General features: G+C 45.5%; 1 protein-coding gene across 7 annotated transcripts in view; it reads right to left on the bottom strand.

Moving 5' to 3' along the window:
* Nucleotides 1-27,769, bottom strand: part of LOC123763900 (recQ-like DNA helicase BLM) — a 134,690-nt gene that overhangs the window by 9,807 nt on the left and 97,114 nt on the right. For all 7 annotated transcript variants that reach the window (XM_069330137.1, XM_069330141.1, XM_069330140.1 and 4 more), the window contains 5 exons: nucleotides 20,914-21,095; nucleotides 15,619-15,775; nucleotides 8,261-8,451; nucleotides 6,274-6,464; nucleotides 3,771-3,901 (listed from right to left, as the gene is read on the bottom strand). In XM_069330137.1, the coding sequence (XP_069186238.1) occupies nucleotides 3,771-3,901; nucleotides 6,274-6,464; nucleotides 8,261-8,451; nucleotides 15,619-15,775; nucleotides 20,914-21,095 (852 nt within the window). The remainder of the gene's footprint in view (nucleotides 1-3,770; nucleotides 3,902-6,273; nucleotides 6,465-8,260; nucleotides 8,452-15,618; nucleotides 15,776-20,913; nucleotides 21,096-27,769) is intronic.

Below are 27,769 nucleotides of genomic sequence, written 5' to 3'. Positions count from 1 at the left end.
TGGTAGAGCACCGAGTGACCTAAACCCTCTGAAGTGCAAACCAGACAGCCACGAACTCCCGAACCGTGCTGTGAGGCCGACGGATGGACAGACCCCACCATCCCTGCCTGACCTTATGAGCACTGGTCACGAAGCCCCAGCCAAGAGATGACCCGTCCATGAACACATCGAGCGAAGGCTCGGGGAGGTGCCAAGGCACGGAAACCCAAAAACCCTAAAGAGGAAGCTGGTGATGCAGCACAACACAAGATTCCCGGAGGAACGAACCCAACGATTGCAAGAGAGGCGGAAGGGGAGTCTCCGAAGGAACCAAACAGACTCCGAAGCCAAACCCGACCCCGCGGGCAGACCAGCACGTTGAAGTTCAGACTCCCGCACAACTGCTCGAGCAACCGCTGAGCAACCCGGGACCCCCTTCATGAACAGCCGAAGGCGGGACCACAGCTGCAGCAACACTTCTGTAGGGAAAGACAAGGAGCGGCCCAAGAGCCCTAAACAAGGCCCAGCCAGGAAACCAAACCCGGCGATCTGAAAAGAACCACACCCTTGGCGAGCTGACAAGCAGACCGACTGGGAGCCCACACCAGCCAGTCGTCGAGATAGACCTGACACCAAATCCCAAGCAGACTCAGACAGGGCACCAAGATCCGGTAAAGATGCAAAAATACACAAAGTGCCAATTACAAAATAGAGAAGGCAACAAAAATGACAAGCCTGAAGCCCCACCACCAACTGTGCCAGTCCCAGAAAACTGGAGAGGAACGTGCTAAGACTGACCTGGAGGTCTAGGGCCACCATCCAGGCACCCAGCCCCAACAGAAGCTGGACAAGAGACAACAGTCCTCCAATGAGGGCATAGATTCCAGGGTGCAGGCTGAAGAAGTCCAGAAGAACCGCAGATTCGACAGGCCCATGTCTGCAAAAAGTAGACGGGAACTCCAGAAAGATGGGGCGGTTTGACCATGTCCAATGCACCCACTAAGATGACATGATGAAGCGCAGGGAAAGAAGCCCACCCCGCCAGCCCTGAACTGCCTCAAAAGGAGAGAAGCCGTCCACCGCCGCCACCAGAGGCAGTAAGACAACCAAAAGCGCCCACTAACTGCGGGACCATGCGAGAGTCAACAGAGCAAGCTGCTCCCCCAGCACCCCGTCAACAGAGAAGGGAACAGACATACATACATATGTACATACACATATATACATATTATGTATATACACATACACATACACACAGGGTATGTTACACAAATGGAGGCCAAGACCGTCAGTAGTTTCAAAGCGTTATATGACAAAGAGTGCTGGGAAAACGGGACACCACGAGCATAGCTGTCATCCTGTAACTACACTTAAGAAATTACACTTAGGTAATTACACACGTGTGTATGCACATACATTTGTGCACACACACACACACACACACACAGTACACACACATACACGTGAAAAGAAAATTACAAGCCGCCGACCAGTGGGCAGAGAGCACCATGCCGACCAGGCGAAGAAGGCACAAAACTGCATCAAAAGGCCCACCTCGACAACAATACCTCAAAGTCCCAGCACGACCACAACACGTGCCAAGATCCAAAATGATCAGTCTGCAAGCCAGGAAGACCCCGGAACTCCAGAAGGCAGAACCGGGTCACACACGAGGAAACAAAGCCTCTGTGAACCCACAAAGGGGGCCCACGAGGAAGAAACCTCCGAAATGAAACCAAAGAACCCCAAGGAACCTGGAAACGAACCAAGGGGAGCCCAAACCACCACAATTGCCGGCGGAGATACACCATAGAAAGGCAAAGCACAGCCCCCAGACAGAACTCCCCAGGAAAACGGTCAAAACAGACCTTAAACTGAGGGACAAGGTGTGGGAGCAAGCATAACAGCCAGAGACACTGAACAGGAAACGGGCAGAAAACACCAGAAAAGCAAAGAAACGACAACATGGGAATAAAACCCCCTGAAGGGAGGTGAAAAACTCACCCAAGACGCTCGCTCGCACTCTCAGGCGCATGTAAACAAACCGCAATGCTGCCCTGGTGGCCATGCCAAGAAACCAAAGGAGGGCGATCCTGGGGCATCCAGGTGGGAAACCAACCTAGCATGTTGCAGCAACCTAAACAGAGCATGCAACACGGATCCCGCCTGTACTCTGAATAGTAAGGACATCAGAAGAGTACTGGAGAACAAGCAGAGAACACATCTCGCAAGACTCCAGGTCAAGGTGTCAGTGACCCAACAGGCAGCATGGCGAAGGTAAAAAGAGGCGACTGTCACCCTGAGACAAGGGCACAGCAACCAACGAACCAGCACAAGATGGGTTGGAATCCGGAAGACACATCCAGTAGTTCACTGAGCCCCGACAGGGTTTTCCAGGGCTCGTAGGCTGACTGCTATGGGAAGCCTAAGCAAGGTGTTGCTAACCAGTTAACACCCAAAGCTAACAAGGGGTAGATGTGAACACTCAAAACCGCTGCGACGTGTACAATCACGGGGGCCTAGCAGAGGGCCACCAAATACTACCAGTGGAACTATAGCCACACTAGGCAGACCCCCACCAGGCAAATGAAAATAAAAACAAAAGAAAAACCCTGTAAAAGTACACCATCTCCAGAGGCAACAGGAACCGATCGCCGCATAGGTAGCAGGTCACGCAACTCCTTGGCGCCCTAACCAGCACAATACCAGTCCCTACCCAGGGCCAAACAAGGGCCCCAAGCCCCAGCTGGCCACAAGGACGAGGCAAATGCCGAGCAGCAAGAACCTCTACGAGAATTGTTCCCGAACGCCCCAGGGAAGATAACCCTGTCACGCAGGGGCAGTACTCACAGGGCGCTTAGGGAAGGAAGCCATTAAGCTCATGCAGCCCCGGTACTGATGAGGAACACCTGGCCACCGCACAACACAAAACACGGCAGTGAGCGTCCTGAAGGCAAACACCGCCTAGGAAACTGAGGCCAGAGAAGCATCTGTCCTGATTGATATTAGCTTACGAACTGGAGCCCTCCCTCCCCTCCCCTCCCCTTCTTGGGGAGGGGAGGGCTGTGCGGACTAGTGGCGCTGCAGTAGTGTCTCACGCTTGCTTGGTTGCTTGTTTTCTTGGGATTGTAGGGAGTTCTACCTCTCTGTTGGTAGTTTTTTACCATTGGGGTTTGTTTTGTTATGCCTGCCTTTCTGGGTGCCTAACCCTGGTCGATGGCAGATAAGGAAAAAACCCAACCACAAGGGGGGTTTTCCAGGACCATTGCTCCCTGAAACCTCTCTGAAGGGGCCAGGTTCTGGCTCCTGGTCCCTGGTAGGTCTGAACTCCTTAGCTAATGTCTCGGTCTAATATAACATACATTAGCCCGATAAGCTCCAGGGAGCTGTAGGGGCACCCCACAGAAAATTCACATTTCTCTTCCAGAATTGTTCCAGTGATGCTATACAGGAAACTTGTCAACAATTTCCACTATAAATCACTCAATCAAGCTCAAGACACCATAACAATTATGTGACAGTGATAGAGAAATACTGCAGTAAAAATACATGACATATAATTTTTAGATTTCCTCTCTGTTCTACTTATTGAAATAAAATCACACACACAAAAGGTTTAAATTTACTCCAGTCTACATATTCACATCAAATAAATTAGATCATATTTTTTAATGTTTCTCAAAGCATAGATTAAATTTATTTGTGATGCCAACAAATATTTACAACTAAAGTTTTAAAAGTGCATGTATTATGATACAAAATATCTAACTGAGGCCATATTCCAAACTCACCCAGTTTCTGGGCAGCATATCTTTGAGTAATGTCCAGCAATGCTTGACCATATTTGTCGAAATTGGCTTTCGTTACGTGGGGAATCTTGAGCATTTCGTCTTCACTCTCGGGCAATGACCGAGACATTAATCTGATCACATTTAATAAAAGACTTTAATCAGATTTGTTATTTGTATAAATATATATGGATAAAATTACTATTTGTGAATACATCTGTGTTACCACAGACACACATACAAGCATTAATCATTCATAATCTGAATTTAAGTATTTATATAATATATATATTATAGCATTTCACAAAATATTTCCTAAATTCTATTCAATTATCTTTTGCATCAGTAACATACCTTTAGGAATCCTCCAGTTGTACAACTACCCTTCCTAAGTTGCACACATCACACATTTTCCAATTGCTCAATTTCCTGCCAGACAAACATACCTTCACATACCTTTGCTAGTTATCACACTATTAAGCACATTAAATGAACAAATCCACAAGGGCCGTGATGAGGGTTCTTTTGACCATGCCGTGGCTCCGTCGACCAAGGTGCATCTGGGATCATCCCGGCCGTAGGTTCGAACCCTCATCACGGCCCTTGTGGATTTGTTCATTTGATGTACAGAGCACCACTTGGTTTCCGAACTTTAGTTATCCGAAACTTCCAGTTTCCCCGATTGGGGTTGGGGAGTCATGCTACACGAACAAAGTTCAGTTAGGAAGCGGTCCGCCAAGCGCCGCGCCGGCCCGTGGTGATGGGTGGGAAATGGTCCAGTTTGCCGCCTTCTACCCTGTGATTTCACAGATTCACGGCCTATTATTCCTATTATTTTGATTTGTCACAAGACTGGAGAGTTCATTCTGTAATTTTGTTTTACATATCTGCACAATCAAGAAACATCTGTGCACCATATCGGCTCCAAATGTACGCATTGCGTCAGTGTTGGCTGACTGGTGGGTGGATGGGGGAGCCTAGATGGAAGGCAGTATGAGAGAGAGGGGGAGAATTAGAGAGAGAGGGAGAATTAGTGAGAAAGGGAGGGGGAGGTAGGCAGGAAGGAAGTAGTGAGGGGGGGATGGGAGAATTAGGGAGGGAGGGAAAGGCAGGCAAGCAGGCTGGGTGCCTGACTGCCTTTCCCTCCCTCCCTAATTCTCCCATTCTCCCTCCTAGCATCTCTCCCTACCTTCCCCTCCCTCCCTTTCTCACTAGTTCTCCCCCTCTCCCACTATTTCTCCTCTCTCACTAATTCTCCCCCTCTCCGTTGGTGGAGTGGTGAGGGAGGCAGTAAGGAAGGATTTGCTGACCAGGCGATGGTTGCCAAACTTATCGCCCATATTGTATTACAAAGTTTAATCTTAGTTGTAAAATATTTATGCCAAAATATGTTAATTTTCATATATTAATATACATTATTAATCATTAACATATTATATGATTTCCTATTTATTAATTAAACAAATATAGTTTTATTTATGAATTCTGCACAGTTGGCATCTGTGAGCAGGCGCTGACAGACATGTCCCCCTCTATACAGCCTCCACCCTGTTAGTAGTTCCAGACCCTGTTAGTAGCTCCCCCTCCTCCATAGCCTGCTGTTCTCATGTTATGAGGAAGGCAGTGAGGGAGGGATGTCAGGCAATGAGGGGGAGAGGCAGTGAGGCATTGAGGGGGAGAGGCAGTGAGGCATTGAGGGGGAGAGGCAGTGAGGGGGGGAAAGGCAGTGAGGGAAAGAGGCAATGAGGGGGAGAGGCAGTGAAGACGGGGAGAGGCAGTGAAGAGGGGGAGAGGCAGTGAAGAGGGGGAGAGGCAGAGGAGGGGGAGGGGGAGAGGCAGTGATGGGGGGGGGGGAAGAGGCAGTGAGGGGGAGGGGGAGAGGCAGTGATGGGGGGGGGGAAGAGGCAGTGAGGGGGAGATGCAGTGAGAGAGAAGCAATGAGGGAGGGAAGGGTGGGGGTGAGGGAAGGGTGGGGGTGAGTGAACGCAATTACACAATGAACTTTATTTCATTTGTTGCATTTATGCTAGGAATCTGTCGATTTTTTCCCTATGGAATTTTTTGTTAAATTTAAAAAAAAATTCTCTGTCCATTTTCCTCCATTCTCGTTTACGAACTTACACGATAACTGATGGGTCTCGTCCCCAAGGGTTTCGGAAACCAAGTGGTGCTCCGTATCACGCTGTTGTGATTTCTGTGTGTATTAAGCACATTCTTTACTTATCCAGCTGTTCATCTTACTTTTACTCACCAATAACTTCTATAATTAATATTCATCAAAATATTACTCTCTCTCATTCCTTAACCTTTCACTCAGGCAAAACTAAATTAATTCAATAATAGATTAGGTGCTGTGGCAAGGTGAAGTATACAGATGCACTTGGAAGAGTAATGTCAATATCTGAGAGCAAACAATGCCATTACTGGAATAATTACTCTATTTGTTTTAAAGTCTATCAAGGATCTAATGATTAAACAAAATATTCCTGGTGAGATGACAACATACCTAAGGGCAACCATGTTGATAATGTTTGTATAGTTTACACCTTTCTGTGCTGCCAGGTCTTTAACAGTTTGAAGAAGAGCTGCATAACAATCATTTTGCAACTGTTTCAGTTCATCGTCATCATCTTCAGTTTGAGCGTCAGCATCTGGTTTGCTTTCATTGCTTGCAGAATTCTTCATTTCAAACTCAAACTGTTAATAAAAGTTTGCAAGTTACAAGAACTCAGAATATTTATATAAACACAATATTGGTGTAAACTGGCAGCAGGTTATCATTTATACATGTTTCATTTATTTATTTATTTATTTATTTATATATATACAAGAAGGTACATTGTAATTGTGAGGATACATAGCACAGTAATTACATTCTTGTATAGCCACTAGTATGCGCAGCGTTTTGGCAGTAAATTCACTGAATATGACTGCATATTCTGTATTGATTATTTTCTTGTTTAGGGATTCTATCCCTCTGACTAGTGCTCTTGCATCAGTCCGCAAGGTAACATGTATCTACAAATAGACAGAGTAGCAATGGACTTCCCCTTAGGTGTGTTATTCGCTAATTTTTACATGGGGATCATCGAAGCGAGTCTTCAGTAGTAGGCAAAAACCAATGGTATACTGCCCTTATGTAGATGACATATTCGTCATAGTAAAAGACACACTTGAACTAACCAACCTAAAAAGCACTCTTAGAGATAAAATCAGTACTTTGTTTTATTCATAAAAATAGTGAAAATAACAGTCTGCCATTCCTGAATGTACTAATAACAAAAACAGGGGCCTCTCTAAGCACCAGTTTACTTTCTAAACCCACAAACATAGGATTATGCCTGAACGGTATGAGTGAGTGCTCCCAAAGATACAAAGTCAGTGTTCTCAACACTTATATTCGTTGAGCCCTTACCCACTGCTCTGAATGGAGCAACTTGAGTAGGGATTTGAAAGAATAACTCAGGTGTCGGTGAGCAATGGATATAGCAATACAGAAATAAACACTACTATAAGATGAAACCTGGACCAATGGTACAATCTTGAACCAAGAACAGAAACCAGAATGCCTCCAATAAAATTATATTACAAATCAACCATGAACACTGAAAATAAAGAAGAACAAAAATGAAAGACATAATCCGCAAAGGAGTACAAACTACAATTCCTAACCAAAACATAGACTTAATCATATAATATAAAACAAAGAAAACGACCGACCTCCTTATTAAAAAGAGCCCGAAACCGATGGAGAACATATAGAACCGGAGTGTCTGGGAAGCTCCCGGACATAGGTTCGAATCCTCGTCACGGCCCTTGTGGATATGTTTGACGGAGAACCTTTACAGCAGTCAGACGTGGAATAAATGTACACCTGCCCCCATGAAGGATGTAGCCTTCAATCTAAGCACACAGGTATGATGTCAAGCAAGCTGACGAGGTGTTTGACCTGTCATCTTCAATCAGGTGCCCCAAAAATCACATGAGACAAGCCCATGACATCACCCTAACAAGAGAAATGTTGAATAAAAGCACCTGTACAATAGACAAAACCCAAGATGTACGAAGATCACAATTTTTTTAAGCAATCTACATAAAAATAGAACAACCCAACATAAATACCCAAATTACGGAACTATTCACTCTACCCACCATGAGAGTAAGAACAAGACCGGAACGTGAAAATTTCAACATAGAAGACACTGCTCAACATGCTATGCCCAATACACCTGATTAATCTTTGTATGTGGATCGGACCCCATTTATGACCTTTTTCTTTACAATTTAATGCCTTACTTTTTCCTCCTCTTTATGCCTTATAATGGGAGGGGGGGAAGTAACATCAATACTGAAAGCAAGCTGTAGCGGCTCTGCCAGCGCTGCACGATACATACAAAGGCCCTTTGTATGAGCCACAAACCTGGGTTATGAAAGTAATAACAATAATGAAATATATAACATATATTTCTAACGATAAATAATCTGGTGGATACCTTGGCATTCGGATTACTGAGAAACTGTTCGCTCTTTGATCCAGATCGCAGGTAAGCACAGGTCATTTCATCCCTTATTACTACCATATCTTCTTGCAGGTAGCCTTCTAGAACCAAACGCCGGAACAGTCGTTCTGCATCATTCCTTGACCAAGATTTTCCTTTCCCATGTAGTGAATGTCGGTTATGTCCTATTGAATATAAAAATATTTACAAAATGCTCTAGTAAATCCTGTAGAGAAACACCAAGTAAAAGTATTAAGTCATCATCTTTACTAATACATGTGAATATATGTACAGCATTAAAAAAACCAGCGTTGAATGTAATGAAACGCCATTTTCTGGGTGAAACCCGGAGGCTCCCTGGAGCTTTACCAGGCTGATATGCTAATGTCAGACTTTGGCATCAGTTATGTGTATGGAGTTCTAGGGCCTACCGGGGACCACGGCCAGAATCTGGCCCCCTCAGAGAGGCAAGGGGAGCAATGGCCTATAGAAACCCCCGTGTGGTTGGAAGCATTCTATGTCTGCCATCGACCGGGTCAAGAATCCAGAAAAGTAAGCATTCCAAAACAAACCCCTATTCTGGGTAAAATTGCTACCAAAAGCCGAAATAGTTGATAGAACTCCCCAACAGAAAACAAGCAAACTAGTATGATGTCACATGTCACCGCGCCGCTGTCTGCGTAGCTCCCGCCTCCCCAGGAGGGGGGAGGGGGAGCCCCAGACCTCTCACGCTGGCTATCCACCCAAATCTATCAAATGAACAAAACAAATGAACAGATTTGTTCATTTGATGCATCACGTTAGTGTGATCTCTGTGTGCAATGATGTAAAGGGCGAAGAGGGAGAACGGCCTATTGACATAGCTCAGGTGCAGGGGGGAGTTGTGTAAGAGCCTGGTTTGTGCCTCATAGAGGCTACGGGATCCAATAAGTTCAGTAAAACTTCGGTTTCAACTCTTTTAACCCTGTCATAGCTCAGTCGATTAAGGCAGTGTCTGGGATGCTCCCGGACGCAGGTTCGAATCCTCGTCACGGCCCTTGTGGATTTGTTCACTGATGAGGTACTCCTGGCCACCACACAACACAACACACGGCCGTGAACGCCACACAAGGCAAACACCGCCTAGGAAACTGAGGCCAGAGAAGTGTCTATCCCGGTTGACATTAGCCTACGAACTGATGCTAGGCAGCCGGTACGTTAGGTCCGGTGCTTCCACCTCCCCCTCTCGGGGCAGAGAGGGCACGGCAGTATAGTGTGATGTTTGCTTGTTTGCTTGTTTCCTTGGGATTGTAGGGAGTTTCTACCTCTATGTTTGGTTTTTTGTTTTAGTTTTTTACCATGTGGGGTTTGTTTTGTTATGCCTACCTTTCTGGGTGCCTAACCCCGGTCGATGGCAGATAAGGAAAACTCCAACCACAAGGGGGTTTTCCAGGGCCACTGCTCCCTGAAACCTCTCTGAAGGGGCCAGGTTCTGGCGCTGGTCCCTGGTAGGTCTGAACTCCTTAGCTAATGTCCCAGTCTAATATAACATACATTAGCCCGATAAGCTCCTGGGAGCCATAGGGGCTCACCACAGAAAAAGGGGGGATTAAGGGAGAATAGCACCCACCGACAGGACGGAACCAGCCGACTCAAGGGACAAGGAACTGAGACTGAGGAGGGGCCGATGCCCAACAACTCATACGGAGAGGAAGGAGGAAAAAACCCACTCCACGTAACCGCAAGCCCCGTCTAGAGGGTAGAACCCCCCCCCCCCCCCGCGGGGTCCATCGGGGCCTTAGGGGTCACCCAAATCAGCCCCTCCCCAGCCCCGGGAATCCACTCGGCAGGCCCCAGAGCCAAACTGTCCCCCCACAACCCCAGCCTCACAAGAAAAAAACCGGGGCAGCCGTGAAAATTCTAAGGAAGGGAGCCCACTGGCAGACTTATACAACACGGCTGGAGGAACCGGCTCGAATGTCTCCCGTTGCTACCCCGGAAAGGGAATACCCCGAGATTGCCAGAGTCTCAAAACCAACGAAGCCCCGCCCCGACCCTGAACCCACTAGACAATAAGGATCTGGATACAGGTAGGAAGGGGTGGACCAGACTAGACCACACCAGGGGAAAGACAAGGAGGCATGGAAGGAACCGAAAAAACCAACACACTCAAGACCCAACACTAACCAAAATGGGGCAGCCTCGGGGCTCCCGGGGAGCAAACAACCAAGAGCGTCGCCACCATTGAAGCTCAACATGCAACGCCCGTGCTGCCTGCACCCACATAGTCAGCATAAGACTGGGTAACCGAGTCACAAATAAGCAACAAAACTCACAGGACTCCAGGCCGAAGGTGTCACCGACCCCACAGGCAGCAGACAGAGGCAAAGACAGAGAGTCACCCGGAGACAATGAGACAGAGCAACCTTCAAACTCAATAGAAGCGAGGGAGACTCCAGGGTCACATCCATCTGAACCCAAGCGCCCCCAGGGGTTTCCCAGGGTCCTGAGCATTTACTATAATAGGACTTGCGCTCAGGTAATCCTGGGCAGGATACTGCTAACCGGCGCCCAAGTCTACCAAACAACCTTCTAAGAACTGAACCCCTGGGACATGTACACTCACGGGGACCTAGCAGGGGGAACCACCGGAAGAAGGAAGAATACTCAGTACACAAGGGACACTGGGGGCAAGAACGAAGGCAGACCCCCACCAGGCAAACAAACAAAAAGAAAAAGAAAACCCCGCATGAGGACAGCGTACCCAGGCTGAACAGAGCCGGCCGCCATGATTGGTGAAAACAAGCCGCGCAGTACCTTGCACCTCACCAGTGCAAACTGCCCCTTACCCTAAGGCAAACAAGGGAGACAGAACACCCAAGCACACAAAGGGCGGCCAAAAACCAAGCAGTAAATGGCCTAGCAGGGCCAGAACCCAAGGAACTTGGGTTTTGGTAGCCCCAAGCCCTAAGGGCTTGGGGCTACCTAGGGAAGGAAACCCTAGGTACATTCAGCTCGAATACTGGAGAATCACTCCCGGCTCACGCACCACCTAGAAGACAGTCACCACACTCTAGGTACAGTGCTGAAACAACCACCGAAGCCGGAGCACACGACCTCAGCCTCTAGCATCAATCAAAGAACTAGGGTATGGATAGCTAGCGTGGAGGGGGGGGGTCTGAGGCTCTCCGTTCCCCCTCCCGGAGAGGGGGAAGCTGCGCAGACAGCTTCACAGACACACACACAATCATTAAAGGAAAGGGGTGTAAAGAAGAAATGGAAGGGGAACATATTCCTGAATATAGAATATACAAATATAGATGGAGTGAGATCGAAAATATTGGAGTTGAAAGATATAATCAAGCTCAAAGTCCCAGATATTGTCGCATTAACAGAGACTAAACTTGAAGAAAATATTTTAAAGAGGTCGTGTTCCAAAGGGGCTACTCAGTTTGGAGACGTGACAGGAAAACTAAGAAGGGGAAAGGAGTGGCTGTGCTGGTGAAAGAATACCTGAAGTTAAGAGAATTAATGTTTGAAAACCCTAGAGATATTGACATAATGGCATTGCAGCTCTGTAATCAAGATAATAAGCTGATAATTTTAAATGCCTACAGCCCACCAGCAAGCAACACATGGACAAAGGAAGAACTGGATGACAAGCGAGAAGGCCTCATAATGGTCATGAGAGATATTATGGTAAGAGCTGACAAAGATAAATCCCGATTGTTGGTACTGGGGGACTTTAACTTTAAGGCAATAGACTGGGAGGCCTATGCAGCAAGAACAGAGGACATTAGGACAGGCAGGTTTGTAAACCTCAACTTGGAGACATTCATGTATCAACACCTCAAGCAGGCCACAAGAATGAGGGAAGGGGATGTTCCATCAGTACTGGATCTAGTATTCACTGGGAAAGAATAGGAGGTATTTGACATCCAGCACCTTCCTCCCTTGGGAAAGAGTGATCACGTCCTCTTGGACATTAAATACGCTATGCGATATAATCTAGTAGAGAATGGGGACAGTGAAACAGTTGTTAAACTCGATTTCAAGAGAGGACGCTATAGGGAACTTAGAAATTTTTTTCTTGGTATAATTGGACAGACTTGTTGCTAGGCAAGGAAGTAAATGAGATATATGCCAAATTTTGCACAATATATGATGAAGGCACACAAACATTCATAACAAAACAGAGATGCAGACCTAGGAAACAGGGTTGGTTCAACAGAAATTGCAAGAGGGCCAGAGATCAAAAGACAAAAGCATGGAATCATCATAGAAAGAGGCCAAACCCCCAAACATACCAGAGATACAAAGATGCAAGAAACAACTACACGTCAGTAAGGAGAGAGGTAGAGAGGGACTTTGAGAACGGTATAGCAGACAAATGTAAATCAGATCCAGGCTTTTTCTATCATTAAAAGTAAGCTGCAGGTAAAGGATAATATTCAGAGGTTAAAAATGGGGGACAGATACACGGAAAAGGAAAAGGAAATGTGTGAAACATTAAACGAAAAGTTCCAAAGTGTGTTTGTACAAAATGAGTTCTTCAGAGAACCAGACACAATAAGAATTCCACAGAACAATACAGAGCGTATAGAGGTGTCTAGAGATGAAGTGGAAAATATGCTAAAGGAGCTCAGTAAGAATAAAGCAGTTGGCCCTGATGGAGTTTCACCATGGGTTCTGAGAGAATATGCATCTGAGCTCAGCATTCCACTTCACCTGATCGTTCAGGCATCCCTGTGTACAGGAGTCGTAGCAGAAGTGTGGAAACAGGCTAACATAGTTTCAATCTACAAAAGTGGAAGCAGGGAAGACCCCCCTCAATTATAGACCTGTTTAATTGACTAGTGAAATAGAGAAAGTATTGGAAAACGAATCAAAACTAAATGGGTAGAACACCTGGAGAGAAATTATATTATATCAGACAGACAGTATGGTTTTCGATCTGGAAGATTCTGTGTATCGAATTTACTCAGTTTCTATTATCGAGCAACAGAGATTTTACAGGAAAGAGATGTTTGGGTTGACTGCATTTATCTGGACCTAAAAAAGGCTTTCGACAGAGTTCCACATAAGAGGTTGTGCTGGAAACTGGAAAATATTAGAGGGGTGACAGGTAAGCTTCTAACATGGATGAAAAATTTCCTGACTGATGGAAAAATGAGGGCAGTAATCAGAGGCAATGTATCGGACTGGAGAAATGTCACAAGTGGAGTACCACAGGGTTCAGTTCTTGCACCAGCGATGTTTATTGTCTAAATAAATGATCTACCAATTGGAATACAAAATTATATGAACATATTTGCTGATGATGCTAAGATAATAGGAAGGATAAGAAACTTAGATGATTGTCATGCCTTTCAAGATGACCTGGACAAAATAAGTATATAGAGCACCACTTGGCAAATGGAATTTAATGTTAATAAATGCCATGTTATGGAATGTGGAATAGGAGACCATAGACCCCACGCAACCTATATATTATGTGAGAAATCTTTAAAGAATTCTGATAAAGAAAGATCTAGGGGTGGTTCTAGATAGAAAACTATCACCTGAGGACCACATAAAGAATGTTGTGCGAGGAGCCTATGCCATGCTTTCTAACTTCAGAATTGCTTTTAAATACATGGATGGCGATATACTAAAGAAATTGTTCACGACTTTTGTTAGGCCAAAGCTAGAATATGCAGCGGTTGTGTGGTGCCCACATCTTAAGAAGCACATCAACAAACTGGAAAAGGTGCAAAGACATGCTACTAAGTGGCTCCCAGAACTGAAGGGCAAGAGCTACGAAGAGAGGTTAGAGGCATTAAATATGCCAAAACTGGAAGACAGAATAAAAAGAGGTGATATGATCCCTACATACAAAATAATAATAGGAATTGATAAAATCGATAGGGAAGATTTCCTGAGACCTGGAACTTTAAGAACAAGAGGTCATAGATATAAACTAGCTAAACACAGATGCCGAAGAAATATAAGAAAATTCACTTTCGCAAACAGAGTAGTAGATGGTTGGAACAAGTTAGGTGAGAAGGTGGTGGAGGCCAAGACCGTCAGTAGTTTCAATACGTTATATGACAGAGTGCTGGGAAGACGGGACACCACGAGCGTAGCTCTCATCCTGTAACTACACTTAGGTAATTACACACACACACACGAGTTATGAGGGCATGACTCGCATGAATTACAAGGACATGAGTTCGCATGAGTTACGAGGACAGGATGCGTGAAATGCACCTCACGACACTGTAAGACAGAAGAGTAAGGGGAGATATGATCACTACCTACAAAATTCTCAGAGGAATTGACAGGGTAGATAAAGATAAACTGTTTAACATGGGTGGTAGGCGAACAAGGGGACACAGGTAGAAACTGAGTACCCAAATGAGCCACAGGACATTGGAACAGACTTTTTCAGCGTCAGAGTAATTAACAGATGGAAGGCATGTAATGGGAGGCTGACTCCATACACAGTTTCATATGAAGATATGATAAGAGCCCGGTAGGCTCAGGAATCTGTACACTAGTTGATTGACAGTCGAGAGGCAGGCCTAAAGAGCCAGAGCTCAACCCCCGCAAGCACATCTAGGTGAGTGTACACAACCACACAGAGGGTGATCCTATGGGGTGTCTGGGCCCATACGACATATGTATGTACACTATAATTTTTGAGTGCTCCAAAAATTCGAGTATCATCATATTAGAGGTTTCCTGTCCTCTATATTGTCTATGTTGGGGCCTATGATAGTGGTTTCATAGAATTCTTTATGAATATAAAATCCCAGGAATCTGGGGATTTGCATAGAATCAAAACCCATGCAAGAGTACTGAAGAATTTAAATTTAACAGAACTAGATGGAAATAACTCATGCATGGTACACAACTGCCCCAGCCCTAGCATTAAGAACCTAGGAACCGCATGTGGAGAAAGGAAACTTATGACGAGAACCCACCGCTGAAAAGTTTGAACCTACCAAGCACATAAAATATTGCTCCGGTCACCAATTAATAAATATGCAGACATACAATCAGCTCAACACACCTACAAGAAAAGTTCACCAACGCAGGAAAAGCCTATTACAAAGAAAGACCAATGTTCCTAAAGCTAACACAAGCCACTTAAAGGAAGTGTTGGTCTATGACTTGCTCTTGAAAGTGAGGAAGTCAGATGGGAGGAAAATGTTGTGGTGCAACACCGCTATTTAATGGCACTCTCTAAAGTAGTAATCTGGTAGTAGTTAGATAATTTGCCAGGTTACAGCTTGGCAAAGATGCTGTACAAGTTGTGCCAAGGGTTGTGTTTTGGACTTATGGAAACGATAAACTAACATTTAAACAACAAGTCAATTCTTCCAACATACCGCTGTCCATAACTTTCTTAGCTTCCGAGCCCTTGAAGATGTCAACAAAGTGGTTGATGGTGAAGTTGCTTGACCATCCTCCTCCAGTGCACAGTTGCTTTACAGCCTGAAGGATTGCTCGAGTTTCAGTTGAAACGTCTATTTGTTTGTAGGACTCCTAAAAATAAAATACAAAATTTGATTATTTTGGCTAGATAATTTTAATGACTTGCATTCCACATATCACTATGGTATTTTCATTCCTAATTCTCTAAATTCTTCATATACAAAAAATGTTTATCAGATTGTTCATTTTCACAGCTCCAACTTATTTTCCTTAACCACTGGGCTGAGCCGGCTGACAATACTTATGGCAGCAAAGTGTAGGCTGAGAAAACAGGATTTTAAGATTTCAAAACATTCAAAATGCTTGCACGATAGGTTAGGTACAAAATGAACTCCTGGGACCTCCAGTGAGAGGCAGCCACCTTGAAAAAACCAGCGTTGAGACGCCATTTTCTGGGCGAGTCCCGGAAACTCCCCGGAGCTTATCCAGGCTAATATGCTAATGTCAGACTTTGGCATCAGTCATGTGTATGGAGTTCTTTGGGCCTACCGGGGACCACGAGCCAGAACCTGACCCCCTCAATAGCATGGGAAGCAATGGCCTATAGACACCCCCATGTGTTGGAAGCATTCTATGTCTGCCATCGACTGGGACAGGCACCCAGAAAGGTAAGCATCCCAAAAACAAACCCCTATTCTGGTGAAAATTGCTACCAAAAGCCAAACAATTGCATAGAACACCCCAAAAAGAAACAAGCAAACAAGCATGATGTCAATTGTCGCCAAACCGCTCCCCCCTCCCCAGGAGGGGAAGGTGGAGCCCCAGACCCTAGCGCCGGCTATCCACCCTTCAGTTCTGAAGCTGGATGTCAAAAAACCAACGTTGAATGTAATGAAACGCCATTTTCTGGGTGAGCCCCGGAGGCTTCCTGGAGTTTTTCGGGCTAATGTATGTTATATTAGACCGGGACATTAGCAATGGAGTTCAGACCTACCAGGGACCAGCGCCAGAACCTGGCCCCTTCAGAGAGGTTTCAGGGAGCAATGGCCCTGGAAAACCCCATATGGTTGGGGATTTTCCTTATCTGCCATCGACTGGAGTCAGGCACCAAGAAAGGTAGGCATAACAAACAAACCCCACATGGTAAAAACTACAACAAAAACCGAACAGAGGTAGAAAGTCCCTACAATCCCAAAGAAACAATCAAACAATCAGTTTACTGCCGCGCCGGTCATCCGCGCAACCCTTCCCCCCTCAGGAGGGGGATGGGGGGCCCCAGACCTCACTGCACCAGCTGCATTCAGTTTGGAAACTAGGCTTCAACCAATGCAAAAAACCGCGCCGACCGGATGGGAGGGAGGGTAGCCAGGGAGCCTCCGAGGCTCACCCAGAAAATGGCGTTTCATTACATTCAACGCTGGTTTTCTGTGGGGAGCCCCTACGGCTCCCTGGAGCTACATACCCAAAGAGAAGGAATTAAGGGACTTACCCGGAAGGCGGCGGCCACAAACTCCTCAACGTGAAGTCAAGAACTATGGCTGCAACCTGCGACCCAAAGCAACACAAGAACGCAGAGGAGCAGGGACATTTACCAAATAACGGGCGGCCAGGACCCTGTTCGACTTCCAAAATCCACGCGCCTGAATATGAGCCCAAGACATGTTACCAAACACGGCAGCCAAAGCTGCAAACTTCAGAACGTCATGGGCGCAAGGATAGACCGCAGGCTGGCTAGACTTAATAACCCTGCGGATAACCTGGGAGACCCGAGCCCTGGAACAGGGAACGAGAGAAATCGGATCAACCCAAAGCGCATCCCCAGCCACCCCAGCTGAAGCGCGCAGGTAATTACCTAAGTGTATTTACCTACGTGTAGTTACAGGATGAGAGCTACACTCGTGGTGTCCCGTCTTCTCAGCACTCTTTGTCATATAACGCTTTGAAACTACTGACGGTCTTGGCCTCCACCACCTTCTCACCTAACTTGTTCCAACCGTCTACCACTCTGTTTGCGAAAGTAAATTTTCTCTTGCTGGGAATTTTCTCATATTTCTTCGGCATCTGTGTTTAGCTAGTTTCAATCTATGACCTCTTGTTCTTAAAGTTCCAGGTATCAGGAAATCTTCCCTATCGATTTTATCAATTCCTGTTACTATTTTGCATGTAGTGATCATATCACCTCTTTTTCTTCTGTCTTCTAGTTTTTGGCATATTTAATGCCTCTAACCTCTCCTCGCAGCTCTTGCCCTTCAGTTCTGGGAGCCACTTAGTAGCACGTCTTTGCACCTTTTCCAGTTTGTTGATGTGCTTCTTAAGATATGGGCACCACACAACCGCTGCATATTCTAGCTTTGGCCTAACAAAAGTCATGAACAATTTCTTTAGTATATCATCATCCATGTATTTAAAAGCAATTCTGAAGTTATAAAGCGTGGGAATGTGTGTGTGTGTGTGTGTACCCCCCCCCCCCCACACACACACACACAATCTATCCCAAGAGGCAGATAAGAGGAGCTCCAGCATATTTCAATAATCCTAAGTATTGTAGTACAGGATGATGATAGTGAGTGGTGTCCCAGAGAACATAAAGGTATAGTGCTTTTGAAAAATAGGTGAGATAACAGGAATGTGCCAAGGGAAGTGAAATAGTGGATGAGAAAAAGTTACCTCTAGTGTTTCCAGTGCAGAGAACAACATTCAAGATGGCCGCCTGCAAGAGGAAATACAAAACAGAGCTTGATTTTGCTGGATTCAGTGAAGAAAGCATTGAGATAACCAGTCTATACAACAAGGTGGTAAAATTAGATACTATTGTGACCTCTCATGTAGAAATAATTAGTAAATTCAAAGAAAGTAATGACCATTTAAATAGCAAAGTTGTATGTCTTGAGGGTAATTACCTAAGTGTAGTTACAGGATGAGAGCTACGCTTCGTGGTGTCCCGTCTTCCCAGCACTCTTTGTCATATAACGCTTTGAAACTACTGACGGTCTTGGCCTCCACCACCTTCTCCCCTAACTTGTTCCAACCGTCTACCACTCTGTTTGCGAAAGTGAATTTTCTTATATTTCTTCGGCATCTGTGTTTAGCTAGTTTATATCTATGACCTCTTGTTCTTAACGTTCCAGGTCTCAGGAAATCTTCCCTATCGATCTTATCAATTCCTGTTACTATTTTGTATGTAGTGATCATATCACCTCTTTTTCTTCTGTCTTCTAGTTTTGGCATATTTAATGCCTCTAACCTCTCCTCGTAGCTCTTGCCCTTCAGTTCTGGGAGCCACTTAGTAGCATGTCTTTGCACCTTTTCCAGTTTGTTGATGTGCTTCTTAAGATATGGGCACCACACAACTGCTGCATATTCTAGCTTTGGCCTAACAAAAGTCGTGAACAATTTCTTTAGTATATCGCCATCCATGTATTTAAAAGGAATTCTGAAGTTAGAAAGCTTGGCATAGGCTCCTCGCACAATATTCTTTATGTGGTCCTCAGGTGATAGTTTTCTTTCTAGAACCACCCCTAGATCTCTTTCTTTATCAGAATTCTTTAAAGATTTCTCACATAATATATAGGTTGTGTGGGGTCTATGTTCTCCTATTCCACATTCCATAACATGGCATTTATTAACATTAAATTCCATTTGCCAAGTGGCGCTCCATGTACTTATTTTGTCCAGGTCTTCTTGAAGGGCATGACAATCATCTAAGTTTCTTATCCTTCCTATTATCTTAGCATCATCAGCAAACATGTTCATATAATTCTGAATACCAACTGGTAGATCATTTATGTAGACAATAAACATCACTGGTGCACGAACTGAACCCTGTGGTACTCCACTTATGACATTTCTCCAGTTTGATACATTGCCTCTGATCACAGCCCTCATTTTTCTATCAGTCAGAAAATTTTTCATCCATGTTAGAAGTGCACCTGTCACTCCTCCAATATTTTCCAGTTTCCAGAACAACCTCTTATGTGGAACTCTGTCGAAAGCCTTTTTTAGGTCCAGATAGATGCAGTCAACCCAACCATTTCTTTCCTGTAAAATCTCTGTTGCTCGGTCATAGAAACTGAGTAAATTCGATACACAGGATCTTCCAGAGCCCACCGAGCCCCAACAGGGTTTTCCAGGGCCCATAGGCTGACTGCTACGGGAAGCTAGGCCAGGTGTTGCTAACCGGTTAACACCCAAAAATAACAACAGGGTAGAGGACAACACTGAAAACCCCTGCGACGTGTACAATCACGGGGGCCTAGCAAAGGGCCGCCAAACACTACCAGTGGAACTATAGCCACACTAGGCAGACCCCCACCAGGCAAATGAAAATAAAAACTAAAGTAAAACCCCGCAAAAGTACACCGTCCCCAGAGGCAACAGGAACCGGTCGCCGCTTAGGTGGCAAGTCGCACAACACCTTGATGCTCTAACCAGCACAATACCAGGCCCTACCCAGGGCCAAACACGGGCCCCAAGCCCCAGCTGGCCCCAAGGGCAAAGCAAATGCCAAGCACCAAGAACCTCTACGGGAATGGTTCCCGAACGCCCCAGGATAGATAACCCTGTCACGCAGGGGCAGTACTCACAGGGCGCAGGGCAGGGCATGCAGCTTCGGTACTGATGAGGAATACTTGGCCACTGCACAACACAACACACGGCAGTGAACGCCACGAAAGGCAAACACCGCCTAGGAAACTGAGGCCAGAGAAGTGTCTGTCCCGGTTGACATTAGTTTACGAACTGATGCTAGGCAGCCAGCGCGGTAGGTCCAGGGCTCCCCCCTCCCCCTCTCGAGGCGAGGAGGGCTGCGTGGACGATCGGCACGGCAGTAAAGTGTGATGTTTGCTTGTTTGCTTGTTTCTTTGGGATTGTAGGGAGTTTCTACCGCTCTTCGTTTTTTTGTTTTAGTTTCTTACCATGTGGAGTTTGTTTTGTTTTGCCTACCTTTCTGGGTGCCTAACCCCAGTCGATGGTAGATAAGGAAACCCCCAACCACAAGGGGGTTTTCCAGGGCCATTGCTCCCTGAAACCTCTGTGAAGGGGCCAGGTTCTGGTGCTGGTCCCTGGTAGGTCTGAACTCCTTAGCTAATGTCCCGGTCTAATATAACATACATTAGCCTAACAAGCTCGAGGAAGCCGTAGGGGCTCCCCACTGAAAAAAAGGTTTGCAGAGAATTCAAAGTAATGTACCAGGGATCACAATAAAAATATAGATCATCAGTAACTTAATTCTTACCCACTGTGTGACTTACATGGCATTTGCAATTATCGCAGGCAGTAGCAGGACTACCCTTGCAGTTTTCACGACTGAAGATTTCACCAAAATAATTTAAAAGCTGTGTACGCCGACAGTCCATCTTATTCTCGCAATATGCAACCATCCGCCATAAGTTATCATAATGAGTTTTTCTGGCTTGCCAGTTGTCTTTATCCACTAAAAAATAAAAATTATTCATTACAATCCACATAAAATTTAAAAAAAAAATTGCTAATGGGTAATAATCAACTGCTTATGTTCAACATCTGACAATAAAACCAGCGTTGAATGTAATGAAACGCCATTTTGTGGGTGAGTCCCGGAGGCTCCCCAGACCTATCCAGGCTGATGAGGATATCCCTAACTTTTGGCATCAGTGGATGTGGGTGGAGTTCTAGGCCTACCGGGGAACCACGAGCCAGAACCTGGCCCCCTCAGAGAAGCACGAGGAGCAATGGCCTATAGAAAGCACATGTGATTTTGGAGCATTCTATATCTGCCATCGACCGGGACAGGCACCCAGAAAGGTAAGTGCCCCAAAACAAACGCCTATTCTGGTTAAAAACGACGAAAATAGACAAACGACTGGACAGAACTCCCAATTGAAAACGAGCAAACAAGCATGATGTCACAAGACCTGCGCCGCATGTCTGCGCAGCTCCCCCCACCCCGGGAGAGGGAAGGGGGAGTCCCAGACCCCCGCAACAGCGATCCACACTGCAGAACTCCATGTCGAGATTTCTGTTCACTCGTTTGTCTATTTTCGTTGTTTTTAACCAGAATAGGGGTTTGTTTTTGGACACTTGCCTTTCTGGGTGCCTGTCCCGGTCGATGGCAGACATAGAATGCTCCAAAATCACATGTGCATTTCTATAGGCCATTGTTCCTTGTGCTTCTCTGAGAGGGCCAGCTTCTGTCTCATGGTCCCAGGTGGGCCTAGAACTCCATCCACAATGACTGATGCCAAAAGTCAGGGTATCCATATCAGCCTGGAAAGCTCGGGGAAGCCGTAGGGGCTCTCTCCAGAAAGTTTGAACAAAATTCAACATGTATACATCATTACAATATATAAAGCTTCGTATTCAACATCAGGATGAGGCCAAAATGGCATACAATACACCCATTATTGCAGCACATTTTCCCTAGATCCTCCATTCAGAAACATATCTCTAAGATGTACTGGATTTTGACATTTATAATCTTCCATATAATTTTGAAAATATTTTCTTTACTTTCAATGCTTTCATATACGTGCAGCACATCAATGATTTACAATTTCTCTTGTAAACTCCATTTACCTCAGATTTTCTGGAAAGGACCCCTTGGCATTTTCCTACACTACAGTGGCATACCTATCAAACCTTCAGTGCCACACCAGGCTCTATTGATTTACATATACCTACAGAAGCCCAGTAATAGAATTTTGTTCACTTAACAGAAGAAAAGTGGAATTTGGGAACCCAGGATCACCCCGGTACCCAAGAGAAAAGATCATCAGAAAGGAAGAGCACACCAGAACAGAAACTGCATGGATCACATTTACGATGCTGATCCTATGTAAAAATCATTACCTGGGCGGGAGCAGTGGTTCGCAGCAATGAACAATCTCTGAACACAATGGAAAAGGGGCCAGGGGGGGGGGGGGAACTGAAGGACCCACCAAGAAACCAGTGTTGAATGTAATGAAATGCCATTTTCTGGGTGAGACCCGGAGGCTCCTGTTATCCAGGCTAATATGCATTAATTAGACTTTGGCATCAGTCAGTGTGAATGGAGTTCTTAGTCCTACTGGGGACCATGAGCCAGAACCTGCCCCCTCAGAGAGGCATGAGGAGCAATGGCCAATAGAATTGCCCATCTGATTTGAGCATTCACATGTGCCCCCACCGCATCCTGCAGGATCAAAGCAAACAACTTCAACAGGGCGGCTAATGCACATGCCACCGAGACAAAGGCACCAGACCCAGGAACGGCCCCAAGTGTTTCCACATCCTCCTCAAGGCAATCCGAAGATAGCTCAAGGAGGGAAAAGAACCACAAGAACGAAGCCAGCAGGCCACTAGTGTGCAAGTCCTCAGACTGGACCTGGACCACCATCAGCACCTTACGCCACTTCAAAGTGTGGGTATTACAGAAAATACTCCAAGCATCCAAAGACAACACAGGGCAGTCTGCTAGCCAGGACGACTCCGGAACCTCGTAAAGAACCTAGTAGGGAGACGAAGACCCAAACGTGAATGAAGATGCGTAATCCGGTTCGCGCAGGAGGTAAGCCGCAATGGCCACCCGCACCTCATGAGGCGGGAAGCCGAAAACCACCGGACAGACGGAACCGAACCCGGAAAGGGGCCGACACCAAATCCAACTCATACGCAGAGGGGGGAAAATAAAACCCCACTCCTTGCATTAAGCCCCGCTCGGATGGTAGAAAAACCCAGGAGGGTTCTAATAGGGCCCAAAGCGCAAAGAACACCAGGAACGGAGGCCGTCGTGTCCTCCAAAGCTCTGGCCTCACAGGAAAAAAACGGGGCAGCTGGAAAGACAGGAAGGAAGGGAGTCCACTGGTCAGACCCCAATGCCACAGCTGAAGGAACCAAGTCAAATGCCTCCGTCACCACTCCGGAAGGGGCAACCCCCGAAATTGCCCAAGTCTCAGAACCTTCTAAACCCTGCCCCAACCCTGAAACTTTCAGATGGTTCGAAGCAGGAAGCAGGGGTGGGGGGATGGGGAAGGACCAGAATGAACCACAGCAGGGGAAGAACAAGGGGGTGCAGAATGAACCAAGGTCAAAGCGACCAACACCCCAAGTCCAGGTTCCGATAAGCAAAATGGGGAAGCCTCAGGGAATCCAGAATAGCAATCAACCTAGCACGTTGCAGCAATCTATATCGAGCATGCAATGCCTAAGCTGCTTGCACCCGGAGAGAGTCATCAGTGGACTGGGTGAACTGAGGGCACAAACGAGCAGCAAAACTTGCAGGACGCTGGATCAAAGGTGTCATCGACCCAACAGGCATCATGACGGAGGCAAAAAACAGCAAGAATCACCCCTGAGACAAAGGGCACAGAGCAGCCCTCAAACTCGCACAAAGCGAGATGGGACCCAGGGGTTGCATCCATTGGACACCTTACGCCCCAGCGGGGTTCCCCGGGCCCTTAGACTGGTGTCACTAAGGGAAGCCCAGGCAGGGTACTGCGAACCGGCACCCAAGTCTACCAATCAAACCTCTAAAATCTGAACCCCGGGACTTTCAGATTTTCCTGATTCCCTGCTAGACGTGTCCAGACACGGAGGTCTAGCAAGGAACACCACCTAGAATACAGATATGAAGATAATCCCAAGTATAGATAGGGGGAACCAAAGGCACCCCTTTCCATCCCCCCCACCAGGCAGGAAAACAATAAAAAAAAAAGAGGACAATGTACCCAGGTGGAACAGAGCCGGCCACTGCAATAGGTGAAAACTAGCTGTGCAATACCCCGTGCCCCCCTACCGGTGCAAACTACCCCTTACCCTAAGGTAAACAAGAGAGGAAGAAAATCCCTAGCACACTCAGGGTGGTCAATTACAAAGCAGCAAAAGACCAACACAGGTAGATCTCAAGGTGATTTGTGGAAGTTGGCCCCAAGGGTGGTACTTACTAGGACCCTTACAGGGAACTTACAGGGCAACTTTAAGCGCATGCAGCCTGAGCACCTGTGAAATTACTCCCATCTCATGCACCACCCTGCAGACAGCACTAGACACATGGAACAGCACTGAAAACACAAGAATCAGGAGCTGGAGTCACACGACCAAACCTCAAACACATCAGCCGAGAACTTAAGGTGTGGATAGCTGGTGTGAGGGATCTGAGGCTTCCCCTTCCCCCTCCCTGGGAGGGGGAAGCTGCGAAGATGGTGGCACGGCACGTGGTGACGTCATGCTCGTTTGCTTGTTTTTCTTTGGAGAGTTCTGTCCACTCTTTGACTTTCTGTAGTAGTTTCAACCAGAATAGGAGGTTTGTTTTGGGATGCTTACCTTTCTGGGTGCCTGAGCTAATCGATGGCAGACATAGAATGCCGAAAATCACATGTGCAATTCTATACGCCATTGCTCCTTGTGCCTCTCTGATGGGGTCAGGTTCTGGCTTGTGGTCCTCAGTAGGCCTAAGAACTCCATTTACATTGACTGATGCCAAAGTCTAACATATCCATATCAGCCTGGTTAGCTCCAGGGAGCCGAAGGGGCTCCCCCCCAGAAAAGAGCGTTTTATTATATTATATTATAGTATTCTGGGAGGGCCACTTCAGAAACTCTAAACAGATAGAAACAGATTGACTGACAAGGAGGGGAAGATGTGCACACTTCACAGCAGCAACCAACCTAACGCAACACAAGTGCAATGCCGTCCTGGAACAACGACAAAAGACCAGGCAACCTTACCTGGTTGATACCTGGTTGATGGGGTTCTGGGAGTTCTTCTACTCCCCAAGCTCGGCCCGAGGCCAGGCTCGACTTGTGAGAGTTTGGTCCACCAGGCTGTTGCTTGGAGCGGCCCGCAGGCCCACATACCCACCACAGCCCGGTTGGTCCGGCACTCCTTGGAGGAATAAATCTAGTTTCCTCTTGAAAATGTCCACGGTTGTTCCTTAAAAGTGTCACAACCACAAAGTCGACCACATTCAAGGACGAAGCCAAAAAGGCAAAGTCACAAATCAGTGGACAACATAAGCCCAAGGGTATACATCTAGTTAGCACACTGAGTGAATGAATATCCAGACACCAAACTACAGAGGGCCAAAGGGCAACCATGGACCCATTCTCAGGCAACTACAATTCCCCTGGACCATCAATCCATAGATCAATCAGGCCCCAGGACAAAACCAACATTTCTTTTTGAAAGATGAGATCACTAGGCCAAAAACAATGTCAATAAGGAAAATCTGAGAAAAAAGGGACATTGAATCCCCCAAAGAAACAAGAGAAATGAGGAGGGAAGAGGACACACCACCCGTGAAAATCCAAGGGGAGGCAAACCCCCCAAAAGATATCCCCAACAGCCCCCAGTCCATTCTGCACAAATGCAAAATGATCAACTAATCACAGTGGTTATCAAGAGGAGTAAAGTGCTTAGAGAAACAGCACAGAATCCAAAATCAATCCTGCCAGATTATAGGTCATGTCTAATTTAACATGTGAAGCAGGGAATTAGAGTTTCAGTTCCATAAACAATTTTGATGTGTTACTAGTATGAAATGGTTACCTTTAACACTATCGCGCGCCGTTCATGCGCGCCGCAGAAATGAAGGCATAGTGTTCATGTGCAAACTAATGTGTATACTCGTTCAGTTTGAAAGCATAAATTTTAATGTTACGTGTTTCATTTTGGTATCAAATAGTTCGCAAAATAAAGGCGCATATTGTAAAACTAGTCCCATAATAATAGAACAATAAATGGAATTTTAACAAATATTTTAACTTTTGAATGCTCATCACCACAAAATTATTTATATATTTCCAGCGTTCTGACACAAATTTTTGTGTTACATCTTTCATTTTGATATCAAATTGTTCGCAATATAAAGGTGCGTATTTTAAAACTAGTCCCATAGTAACAGAACAATAAATAGAATTTTAGCAAATATTTTAAAATTTTGGACCACAAAAGTATTTATTATCTCTCCGACATCAATTTTTGCGTCACGTCCTTCATTTTGCTATCAAATTATTCGTAATATTAAGGCACGTACAGTATTTTAAAACTAGTCCCATAATAATAGAGCAATAAATGGAATTTTAACAAATATTTTAACTTTAGGACACTTTTTGAAGCTCGTCACCACAAAATTATTTATATCTTTCAAGTGTTCTGACATCAATTTTTGAGTTATGTCTTTCATTGTGATATCAAATTGTGCGCAATCTAAAGGCGCTCATTTTGAAACCACCCCCAGATTGATCGGATAAAATTTGAATTTTTTACAAATATTTTAATACATGACACGAGCGATAGTCAACCGCTAAGAATCAAGAGAAAAATGAGTGACGACGGACATCGGCAACGGAGTGCGATAGTGTTAATGGGGATGGTAGATTTATTTCTGAGGGAGAAGGGATCACTAATATAACCATGTGTGTAAATTAAAGTAGCTAGTTTTTTACTCTTAATCCTATATATATGATTTGAAAAAATATAATTACTCTACAAAGTGCAATATACAAAGCTACACATAGTATCTGCTGAGCAGACAATACTCAAGTCATATAATGTTTCCCTAAACTTAACACTAGAATATGTGACAAGCTTCACTGCATGGCTACCAAACATCACTGCCATGATCAAGGAATTTTCCAGGAGCTTAATGGGATGCTTAGGAATTAATTTGCATGCATAACATTATAGTCTGCTGTGTTGGAAATAATCACACACACATGCTCGATCTTGCGACAAGCACTTGTGAACCTTTACTCAAATAGGTCGTACCAACTTCAGCCAAGAGTCCCTCCAGTCTCTATACTCAGATCCTTAGCACTACCCATTTCAGAGATAGGCATACTTGATCTAAACTGGGCTACCTTAGGGTGCCATGAATGTGAGACAATTGTGTTAAATTTCTTGTAAATACATACTTGCATAGAAATCGTCATATACCCTACACTCCCTTCATTCACTGTAACTATAAGGGCTTGAATACAACGATTATTTGTCTCCATTGCCACGGCTCGATACACCGCAGGAATCCACTAATGGAAGAGCCTATGCTGAATACAGTGTATTTATTGAGAAATATTATATATTACTATAGCTTATATAGCTATACTATGGGAGCCGAGTGGACAGCACGCTGGACTTGTGATCCTGTGGTC

This window comes from Procambarus clarkii, chromosome 23, assembly GCF_040958095.1.
Source record: "Procambarus clarkii isolate CNS0578487 chromosome 23, FALCON_Pclarkii_2.0, whole genome shotgun sequence".
Lineage (NCBI taxonomy): Eukaryota > Metazoa > Arthropoda > Malacostraca > Decapoda > Cambaridae > Procambarus > Procambarus clarkii.
Note: the sequence above shows the minus strand (reverse complement) of the source record. Positions and strands in the feature narration are given on the sequence as shown.